General features: G+C 31.6%; 1 protein-coding gene across 1 annotated transcript; it reads left to right on the top strand.

Moving 5' to 3' along the window:
* Positions 1-10,957: 10,957 nt before the first annotated feature.
* LOC134240607 (thyrotropin-releasing hormone receptor-like) lies at positions 10,958-12,497 on the top strand. The gene has a single exon (XM_062722688.1). It carries the CDS (start codon positions 11,007-11,009, stop codon positions 12,069-12,071), a length of 1,065 nt encoding a protein of 354 aa, XP_062578672.1. The 5' UTR covers positions 10,958-11,006; the 3' UTR covers positions 12,072-12,497.
* The last annotated feature ends 84 nt before the right edge of the window (positions 12,498-12,581 follow it).

Raw genomic sequence — 12,581 nt, 5'->3', positions numbered from 1 at the left:
CTGTTAACACAGTTTTTGGGGATTGTACATCATGATCATCTGTTTTTGTCATTTATTAAGCAATTCTTTTAACTTAGACATGATGACCGCTTGGATTGCTAAGCGTTTACAGGTGCCCTACTGAACAACGGAGAATAAACCATGACGTCTCAATTGAATCGTGAAAAAACCACGATACGCTCAGAGATAATTTTGCAAACATACTAGTTTCAAAATGTAAGTAGGAGACTTATTGTTGACAGAACAATGAGCGGTCTTTCCACCTTCTCTGAATTTTTATTTTGTTTTATATCTAACTCCTTAAATACCATTTAAAAAAATAAAAGTGGCTTTGAAGATTTAAAAAAATAAAAAAAACTATAAAAAAAAATTCAAGGACCTTGACCTTTGACCTTGAATGATTTTTCAAGGTCAAGGGTCACATTGCAATTGTCCCCATGATTCTACGACTTTTACAGTACCGGCATCGTTATTCTTTACGATTCTATCGTGTCCTATCCTTTGTGCATCGTATCGTATCGTTTGTGTATCCCATCGTATCGTTTGTGTATCCTGTCGTATTCTATCGTATCGTGTTTTGCGTTTATCAGGTTTTATCGTGTATCGAGATTTGCGTTTATCGTGTATATTCGGAAATCCTCGCTTTTTATCTTTACTATAGAAGGAAACTACTGAGCTATTCCGCGTTTCTTTTTCGTTTGGTTAACTAAAATAAGATGAATTCAACCGAAAAAAAGAAAAGAATGTTTTATCCCTTTCTTTTTCATCATAAAAAGAAATATCAAAGCGTAGAAGGAAAAGAATAAATAAATAGCGTATTTCATGAATGAATAAATGGATTAATTAATTATTAATTAAATAAATAAATAAAATAATTATATCATGGTAAAACAGAGAGTGATTGTCAAAATTTGAACAGTAACTCTATTTTTCGGAAATGCAATTACAATCGATCAGCTGGTCTTGTTTTTAAAAAAGATATTATCGATTTGTATGATTTACAATGCATTTTGTCAAAATTAAATGTTATTATGATTTTCTTAAATAGATCAGAGTTTTTTGAGATAGCTACGTTGTATGCGTACCCAAAAAGCAAATAAATAAATAATAAGCAGGATGTTGATATGATTTTTTTAAGCAATATTCTTTTTTTTCCTTGTTTATCGTCTGATAATATTAGTTATGTGTTTACCCCTTTGATTTGCATGTATGCACAATTATCTAAATTAAGTCTTGATGTAACAAAAATAATAAAACATAAGACATTGATCCAGATGATTTTAACACCGATTTTGGCCGTATAGGTTCGAATTTTAAATTTATTTTATATCACTATTTAATTAGCTAATTATAAATTCCTAGATATATGTCTAAATTAATAAAAAAAAACCTCAAAATTATAAGATAAAATGCATGAAAATATTCTACCCAATTTATAACACAATGGCTACTACTATAAAATAGAAGTTTTTCATTAATTTTATCTGGCATTAGATAACTTAAAAATAATATATACAGGGAAAACATGATGTTTTTTAACAGCTTACCTTTTCGGTTGGAATTAACTGAAAATATAAACCATCGCGGTGTCAAATCGAAGACCTTTCCTCACCACAAAATTGACACGAATGTGTACCTCTCTAATTAGCACACTGTTTTCCTGTGCCTCAACACGCCCTCCACCTTCTCCCCTAAATGACACTTCGGCCCGTGTGTGTGATCACCGTCAACATACCTGTACTGATTTCTCACCTTGGGTCAATTAGTAACCTCGAATACTACCTGGTTCAAATGAAACGCATCTGCTTATTTTCGGGAATTTGTTCCCTTTACTTGTGTGAACAACTTATCAAAGATTTAATTTAAAATATATTAAGTAAGTGTACAATTTATGAATTAAATTTAATCATCTCATTGCTTGAGTTTTAATTAATTAAATCAATTAAATGAACTGAAGTGCCTAAACTCATCCGCTAATTTATTTCATTTTGTACAATGTTTCCATTTTGTTTATGCAAATGAGTCTTAATAAACTTAAAAAAAAATTGTGCACATGTGGTATATGAACTTTCGGATCATCGGGTTTACTGCGTAATACGGAGAAAATTAATTCTAGGACACAATTTCAATGATCGTAGAAACGGATGAAATAGTTCTAACATTATTCGCGACTCTAGAGCAGACGCTCTAACCACTGCGCCACGCGGACGACTATTTCAAGGAAGAAATTTACGCAATAAATCAAATATTTGTATTTAATGTCTAAAGCTTACAATCTGCGATGTATCCAGGAATTGCAATTAAATATTTAAATTTTAGAAAAAACAAGATATGTTTGTGAAACACTGATGCTCCCGTATGGCAACATAGCAAAGATTAAACTTTTCTTAAATGCAAATTTAATTAATTGGTACCAAAAGTAGGGTATTCTCAATGGAAAACATTTGTGAAATTTGAAGGTAGGCCAATGTTAAAGTCAAGGTCAAAAGATTAAGGTAATTGGTATACAATGAAAAGTCTTGCCACATAGAATACTTATGTAGAGTATGGAATTCCAATTTTCATTTAAGAAAAGTTTAATCTTTGCTATGTTGCGAAGTAAGGAGTCAATCCTTATGTCGCGGGTTCGAATCCCACTGCGGGACGTAGAGCCCGGTCCTTCGGATGAGACCGTAAAAACCTCAGCCCCGTGTCGCAGTAGTTGCTGGCGCGAAAAAGATCCTCACTGCTCAAAGGCCCTGAGTGCTGAGCATAGGACAAAATTTGTAGCCCTCCACCGGCAAGTGGTGGCATCTTCATATGAGTGAAAATTCTCGAGAGGGACATTAATCAACAAACAATCAATCAATCATTCTTCCGTGAAATAACTTGGTACTTGTAGATAAATTTATTAGATAGAAAATTCTAATGTATATTTTTTTCATAAATAATAAATCTATTTATAGAGTTTCAAAAATTTATAATATATCCGTGAGAAACGGTACATAATTATGTAAGGGATTTTTGTGCAAAAATTACATGTAGGGTGAATTCACCATGCATCGGATACCCTTGTACTTCAACAAGTTCTAGCGATATAGCTACCGATTGAAAATTATCAGAATGGAGCTTAACATTTAGTTTGTGATTAAAATATCAATTTGGGACACAATTATATGCCCTTTATTGAGAAAATATCCTCAATAATCGAGTTTTTAGTGATAACTCAAAATTCACCATGGATTGGACATTGTTTACCATGCATCGGACAGACGGTATTTTGACCAGAAAAATATCATACCTTTATCAAAGTACCTTAAAATGCTTGATATGGATATATTTTTATCTTTTATCTAAGAAATAACCCTCAACTTAAATTTAATTGACGATATCGTTGCACAAATGTAAAACGATTCAAGAGACTTCAGTCTGCCTTAGAAATGCTTTAAAATGCTTATAATGCGGTAATTCGCGCCCTTTTCTCATGGTTTATCATACTCTGGTTTGTAGAAATAAATTGAGTAAAATTCCAGACGTCATATATCGATAACTTGTATTTTGACTGAAAAAATAGCGTTTTTATTTTCTTTTCCCTCAAAAAACAGCTATCAGCTGGGTTCTGTATGAAAATGGTAGTGCTTATCATTGCATTGGAAAGTGTCCGATGCATGGTTAATTTGTGTCCGATGTACGGAGAAATGAACATACCAGTGAAAACCAGCTCTAAAAATAATTATACGAACATTGAAGTGAAATTTCTTTAAAATTTATGTAAAATTACCAATTTTTGACTTTATTTACCAAAGTCTGACTCGTTCCGTTGAAGTCGAATTTTAAGAACGATAACTCTAAAATTCGCAAAATCATAAATTTCTGGTTATTCCCATTTGATGATGTAAAATATGACGTAACTTCAAGGCCATTCTCGGGGTATTTTTATCACAACATGTAAATAATAATCGCTATTATAAAAAATATAAATCTTCATCTTCTAGACAGAAACAAATAAATACACGGAACTCTTCAGTTGAAAGAGAATTTATTGTCTAAAGTTGTCCGAAGCAAGGTATGTGTCCGATGCATGGTGAATTCACCTTATGTTATAATATCAATAATAAACGATTCATAGTTCAACCTTCAGATCAGAATTTCGACATTAACACAAATAATCGTAAATACACACAGCTGAGAAGAAATTTTAAAAAATGCAGTCTCCATTTCATAATAATCAATTTAATCATTGTCATTTTTTTTTATAAAATAAACAAATTTTGTAAAAGTATCACAGAGATCTTAAGTTTGTTTATTATGATAGTTAAATGTACCTTATAATTTAGATTTGAAGCTCTGGAAATATTTTCAATAAAATAGTGCAATAACTTAACGTTCCGCATTTTGAAACAATCCTATCAGGTTTTGCGTTTATCCTATCGTGAAGATCGTTTATCAGTTCTATCATGTTTTGCGTTTATTGTGTTTTGCGTTTATCATGTTTTGCGTTTATCCTATCGTGCGTGTATCCTGCCCTATCGTGCGTGTATCCTTTCGTATCGTGTATCCTGTAAAGAATATACAGAAATGTACTGTAACTAGAGAAAATACGGTAGCCAATTTACAGTATCTTTGTCAGTGATCTTGTCTCTTTCAAATTTCATAACACAACAATCAAAATATGCGGGTTCCTGACTGAATAAGTTCTTTCAGACCATACATCGAATCAAAGCAATTTATTTTTGGTTCTACATGTTCACTGAGAATATTTTATGTCCAGTAGTAAGTAGTACCAAGTAGTAAAACGAGACGAAGAGAATATAAGGTCTGGTTTCGGGGTAGGTGCCGACTTGAAAAGGGGCCTTGGCACCTGATTCTACCTCTTATTTTAGAATGTCTGTGTTTGCACTGCTCCCAATTTGTATTGCTCAAACGGACTCTTTTGAGCTAAAATGCTGATGATCATTTCCGTATTTACTTTTTCATCCCATACTGCGCGGAAAGCCTTTAAGTATACCATGTACATTGTACATATATAAATTTTATAAATCATTATACCTTCCTGAACAAACAAATCCTTTGACATTTTCGGCACTGAAGGAAAACGTATTCATTTTTATTGTAAGGGGGGGGGGTGATAATATCGTAATGAGAGGACATTTAATCACCTGTTAGTCCATTAAACATGAAATACTTTTCTGGAATATTTGTATACAACTGCATGGCTATCTTAGGACCAAATTAGTAATTGTTATAAACATTTACATTACCATTTCTTAGATATTTATTAGCTGCAAAAAAGAAAGACCTTAAATACGCATAACGCGCGCGCAAGTGCATGATGGCCATGCCCTCTCGTTTTCGCTATAAATACAACATTATATTTATATTGTGAGTATAAAAACATTTCATCAGAAATAAAAAAAAAATTGCGGTTCTATCAAGTAAATTTGTCTTTGTATCCATTGCACAGGCATGCAATTATGTGAATGACTACCATATCATCCTGTCAATAGTTGTAAGGGGTCCCGGCCCTCTGCTTTGAATTTCACACAGAGAAAATGTAAAATTTTGAATTTCATGAGCAATAATAACAATCGAGCCACATCGAAAATAGTTTGAAGTATGTAGCGTAGCTGAAATTTTATGTAATGATTTTTATGTTAGATCATGTTATAAAGAAATCTCAACACAGAGAACAGAAAGAGTAACGATTTAATATCACAACACTAAATCTAAAATATGAGTGTAAATCAACTTATTATCATATTTATTCAGATCATGTTAGGAAACACAATGCAGCGCTGCTTCCTAAATCTGAAATATCACAAAGCTGTATGTGGTTGTAAGAAATGAACATCTATGATGAAGATTATTACTCTTCTAAATATTAAGTTTCAATAAAAAGAAGACTATGCTAATAAAATTTTTGTATTTGGTAGCTACGTTTCCCATCATGTGTTACATTTTATCGAATTGACTACTCGTGGGTCTCGGCTAGGAAACTCGTGTGATCTGATATTTTGTCAGAATATATTCTTTATCTGTTTTATCGGCAGAAATAATATGTAACAGGTGAAACTGGAGGGGACAATAGGTTTCCTCTGAGTCTGTCCGTCCGTCCGTCCGTCCGTCCAACTGTCCTAGTTTTTTTTTTCGTCAGTCTGTCCTACTGGGTTTCTCCTACCTTACTTTCTACATGCTTGCAAATATTGAGCTGATTCTTGGGATGTTATTGTATCTTTTTAGTTACATTTCAAACGTCAGTTCGCTTGAGTTATTTCGGCGGAATTGTGGCATTTTTTCATAATATGGTATAAGATCGTGTTCGTACAGCCATAATTTAATAATCTAAACGTGATTGTCATGTTAAAAATTATTAATTAAAAGCTTGTTGGGTAGCTTTATCATAAACAGGATATTATTAAATGACATCTTAAAGAGAAAACTGTAACTGGCCCGTAAGGGATATATATTCCTTATGCAATACTATCAGAATGCTTGTTCTATTTGAAATGAATTTATCTTTTAGAAGTAGCGATGTATTCATTAGCATTTGAAGTTTTGAGGAGAAAGTATTTCTTGCGTATGAACAATTTCATTCAGTGATATTGAGAATTATTTAATTTTTATTCAAATCGTTTTAAGGTCAGACAATACATTCCTCAAAAATCCGTTCTGTGTATCTTCGTAATATATGAAAAAAATATCTAAAATTATCAATACTTTGTTATTTCTAAACTTGTTTCTATTAGACATAAGTCTTTAAAAATTCACAATGCTTAAATGTTTGCTTTTGGCAATTTAATATTTTCACAAAGGATTATGAAGGCAACACCATCCTCTGGTATTTTGCACAAATGCCTGATAATGTACCTCATTCATTTGTAAGTTCACTTCTAAAACCAGCATTACTTCAAAGACAAAAAATTGGAGAAAATTATTGATAATTTGAGAAGGTATCGTCTGTCCTTAATTATCGTCTCTTGGGACGCGCCCTGCAGTTCTGTAAAAAGCTCATCAGTTCCGTACCCGAAAACTTTAGCAGGCCTTTCTTCATGTCTTTAGTGCAGACATTCTAACCACTGTGCTATGTGGGCGACATATTTTTACTTTGAAAGTAGATTGATATATTGTTGCCGAAAACAAATATTTGACTTAACAACAATGTGTACCGTCACAATTCGTCACTGCCCATTGAGTTAAGGGCTAAATTCGAATTCGGTATTTTTCAACAGATTAAGTAAATACTTTTCACACCAGGTGTAAAATTAAAAAAAATCAATAATTCTTAACAATACTCTATGGTGATATGTAAAAATAAGCACATAAATGTGAACTCAATTCCAATAGATTCTTATTTTAATAGTGTTTTGCTACATAACTCAATATAATGGTAACATTATTTTTGAATTTACATACTGAATATAGTTATGTTTTTTATTCTTGATTTTTATATCAGTATTTTTAACAATCTACAAGAAATACAGAAAATTTAAAAAATACACCAACTTCGTTTTAAATCAAATGGTTTGAAGTACACACACATTCTTTCAAATCTAAATTTGAATCAATTCTTGTAAAAAAAAAACTGCGTTGATAAGCCACAGTAAAGACCAAATAATGTAAGTCCTATCTAGTATCTAAATTCAAATATCTATATACATTACTTAGAAGAATTCCCTGGTATATTAAAGGAAACTGTCCCATCTTTTTTTTTCAAAGAAGGAAGGATTTTGATGTGTCATACTTTTGCATAAAATGATGTTCCAGATGGCACAATCAATGCTCCAAAAGACGAAACACAAACATTTGGTGTTGGGAAAAAATGCAGGTCTGAAACATTCAGTACAGGTAATTGATGAAAACAATAAAACCTCAAAGAAAGATAGAGATGCCAGAAGGAATATTAGCGTCATGTTTTTCAAGATCATTATTAGTTTCGTGTCTTAGGTCATTTGTTACGCGAATCTACCAAGATTCAAGTGAAGTTAAATGGGGATAAAGCAGAAATATTTTCATATTCTTTCGCTGCTGCATTCTTTTGAATCACATTGCTAACCCATATATTTACTGGTATTATGACCTAAAGTTTAGAAACGAACTTCGAAGATTTTGTTGCGATAAAATTGTTTTTAAATGATGTTTTTTAAGATAAGAATATTGAGCTGCATTTTCGCAATTTCCCTAAACAGGGAATTAAATACATTTGCATTGTCAACTTATCTTTTTGACGTTCTTGTCTTGGTACATGTATTTTCATCATGATACGTCTGGTATAATATTTGTTTTGTTTGTAGTTTTTTTATTCTGTTTAAACTTGCTTAGAAAATAAAACATGCAAAACTGTCTTTTTTGTATAGAAACATGAACTTGAAATGTTTATCTGAAACCATTGAAAAATATTTTGAAATGGCATTGTTTAATCGATCCAAGTTGTTCCTTCATAAATATTCGTGTTAATTTATTTCCCCATCAGGATGTTTACACCATGAATTCAATACATGTCATTTTCGTCACTTATTTTTATTTATGTCTTTAATTACAAACAAAAAGATTAATCAAAATGATGTTGGAATCAATTAAAATTAGATTAATGAAGTATGTGTATTAGATACATAACAGATACATAACAGCATTCTAAATCAAACGTCCAAGCAAAAGATAACAATCAGGAGCAGAACAAACATGGACCTCTAAAACAGAAGATGTGTGATCAAGGATGGACATGTCCTGACGACCGATCACAAACGCCGTGTGCTCCTTGACATTATCTGAAAATAACAGTAAATTTAATCTGCAATTCTTTGCTTATTAGTATAAACACTCAGCCAACGTTTGGTTTCATGATTGTTCAAAGAATATGACAATATTTGTAATATTTTTTTAAAAGTTTATTCAACACTGTAATCTTGCCCATTTTCAATACTACAAATTGAGAATAATAAAGCATACTTTAGCAAAGAAAGTTCAACGTCCATTAATGCGTTTTAATGAGAGACAAGTAAGTAAATCTGGAGCCAATTATTACAATTGGTTATTATGATACTTGAATACTTGAATATTTCTGAAAGAAATAGTTACAAAAGAAATGCTTTGTTTAAACAAACAAACAAATATAAAAAAAAAACAACAACAACAAAAAGAAACAAAAAGAAACGCAAATACCAACTTCTTAAGTTAGACAAAGAAAAAAATCATAGACAGGAAAAATGGAGGTATATAAGAAAGTCGAAAGAAAATTTAAGATAAAGAAGAAATAAATGGAAAACATCCATAAAGTTTGATAAGATGTCTTCACATTCTCATGGTTGTCGTTACTGAGGTCTCGTTAAAATAAGATAAACAGAGGCGGAAGAAAAGGTCGCCAATGAAATGTAAAAAGTTAGAAAAGTTAGAAAAGAAAAATTTATCTTGATATAGTTTTTATAGTGTTTACTTTTTATTAGCAGAAATAACAGTATTTGTGTAGAGTCCATTATATAATAAATTGAGGGACGTTTTGATGATAGCGATTTTTTATATTTTCATTTACAAGAGAGTTCAGCTGTTAGAATATTTCACGTCAGATGAGAAGATAAGATAACAAATGGAAATCTATCATATAATGTAATATAATATAATATGTATCATAATCATCTGCTGGGTTTGTGGTATACTTATTTAGTACTCTATAAACGTCCTTCTAACGAATTTGTCCTTTTTTCGGTAATGCAAGATTTTATGAAAACTGTGCGGATTATACGATCCCTCTTCATGAAGTACGCAACAAGGCACCTTCACAGTAATCTGAAGCCGTGTTTCTATTGATTAATGAGAGGGTGTTTTTCTACAAAAACAATAAAATAATGGTATCTATCATCATTCGATAAATGAGCTACGTATAATATGAAACCATCACTATAAATGCTCAGTTCTAGATTATAACATCGCTCTATAAATATTGTATAACATTTTAACAGTACTCCGTAAAAGTTCAGTATAGCATTATAACACCACTCTATAATTGCTATAAAACGTTATAACATCTCTCTAATTGCTCAGTATATCGTTATAGCATCACTCTATAATGCTTGACATCGCGATTACGTAGCTTCGCTGAAATCTTTCTCGATGGAGGTTGGAGGGGGTGTGCAAATGTGATGTTGAATATAATGCAAGATCGATAATTTCAGAATTTCATAAGTACATATAAGTAAGAAATCCTGGTGGAATACATTGCTTATAATTAACAAACACTGAACCACCCTCAAGTTACTGTAGAGCACCAAATCTTTGCGACACCTACTCTCGCGAAACGATTATTAAATCTTCATTAGCCACAAAAAAATTTCAGGAATCGAAGCTTTTTTATGTCTATAATAGTGATTGTAGTAATTGTATTTGTTAACCTCATTTGATCCATAAATATTTTATTCCTAGTTTTGGTTTAAGACCAAATATTTCAAATGTTAACTACATCGAATTGAACCTACCAATTTGTTCGATTTCTGGATAGGAAAGAGAGATATGACGTTACGTCATCTATTATATACCCAGTGATAATCCTAATAAAAAGAAAACGTATGCGCAACCCGGATTATTCTGGGAAGTACAATCGTAATTAAAAGTACAAATGTTCACAAAGATAATTGGGCATATTTTTAGACTGCGCTTAAATAAGCGTCAAAATTTACGAAAAAGGCATTTGATTTATAAAAACTCTTTCGATCAGATTTTTTTCAAAAATTCTTCTGAATAGTCGACAATCCTTCTAATAACTTCTAATAATGCAATCGAAGACTGACATTTTATATATAATGAGTTGTTTCTTTTTCAAATAGTTTGCAAAGGGAATACAAACTACCAAATTCTTCCCTGTGTCGATCGTTGACAACCTTTTCCGTTTTGGTTTTTTTTATATACAGGAAGGAAATAAATTGAGTAACCATATATTATATATCAAATGTTCATCTTCATGTCACATTTTATTTCCATTCATGTCAATCAAAGGTTCAAGAAAATTTAGTTTGTTTTTCTTTACTTCAAATTCAAACATGGCCGACGCAGAGCTTTTGTCCGAAGAATACGCTGAATATCTAATTCCATCTACAATTATACAACTGATTCTTGGAACCTTCGGCGTACTTGGAAATGGTCTAGTCCTTTTGATGTACACAAAATACATACAGGACAATACAGGCTGCCGATACTTTATACCAATTCTAGCTATTGTAGATCTTCTGGGATCTTTTTCGAACGTAACTCAGTTTCATTTTGATAACACCATGCGCTACATCTATCCTGGTGTATTTTTGTGTAAAACAATGACATTCTTAATTGTATTAACCAATGGATTATCAACTCACCTGATCCTTGCCATTGCATTACAGAGGTATCGGCTCATCTGCCGTCCTTTCGGTAAACAATTAACCCCAAAAGTGTGCAGAATTGTAATCTTTGTTATATTTTGGATTTCTATCGGATATGCAGCGCCAATTTTCAAATTCAAAACAATATCATATCACATCAAATCACTTAATGTCACAGGTGACGTGTCTTTCTGTCATATCGACGACGGTACTAACAACTCGAGTGCTATCATCGCATACCTTGGAAGTTTGCTACTGATTTCCTTTATCAATATTTTCATCACATCTGGTCTTTACATACCAGTGATTAAAACCGTTTATAAAAGACTTCCCCATGCTGAACGATATCGACCCAATAATATACAAGATAGCAGCAGTCATGACGTATCCACGGAAATCGAAATGGTTAGTGTTGGAAAAGTAACGATAGAGCAAAATTCACTTTCAACCGATGAGGAAAATCGGAACGCTTCTAAAAAAAGGAAGGGTCCGGAACACAATTCTAGAAGCAATATCAGTGTCATGTTTTTTGTGATCATTATTGTCTACGTAGTCTCGTATATGACATCACTAGTTACACACATCTACGATTTTGCAAGTACTGGGGAAATTAAAGGGTACAAACGGAATATATACGTTCTCAGTATTCGTTTTCAACTGATAAATCACATTGCAAATCCATATATTTACTGGTTTTATGACTTCAAATTCAGAGAGGAACTTAGAAGAGTTTTTTGCCGTATCAATTGATAAATATGGCTTTTTAATCTCAAATATATTTGATTAATTTTTTAATAGAAATAATATAGTTCATGTTTTTATTCGCATTTTCTGAATACGAATTCGAGATCTGACAATTTATCTTCTATGATATGATCAACTATGATCAATATTACTTTAAAGAAAAAATAAGGTACAGTTTGTTTCTCATACTCGCACTGAACAAACTACTTATACCACAAATGTACATGTATGGACATTAATTTTGTATTTGAAATTTGTATGAAAGAAGGAAATTTTTTAAATATAATTCCACGAAAAGAATAAATGAAATTTTTTAAATATAATTTCATGAAAAGAATAAATTATAAATAAGTTCAAATTGCAGCCCGGTGTGTATATTTTTTGTTGTTGCGTTTTATCTATGCTTTTGATTGTATAATACAACCTCTACAAAAAAAAGAAAACAGAGCTGTCATTTGGCAAGATTGATACATTTTTGATTTGGCTACGTATTTTTTGGGTTCAATCATGGCAAGT

This window comes from Saccostrea cucullata, unplaced genomic scaffold (genome assembly GCF_032062105.1).
Source record: "Saccostrea cucullata isolate Sc308-1 unplaced genomic scaffold, CSIRO_AGI_Scuc_v1 ctg3154, whole genome shotgun sequence".
Taxonomy (NCBI): Eukaryota; Metazoa; Mollusca; class Bivalvia; order Ostreida; family Ostreidae; genus Saccostrea; species Saccostrea cuccullata.
The sequence above is the reverse complement of the archived record's forward strand: the minus strand, read 5'-3'. Positions and strand labels throughout refer to the sequence as shown.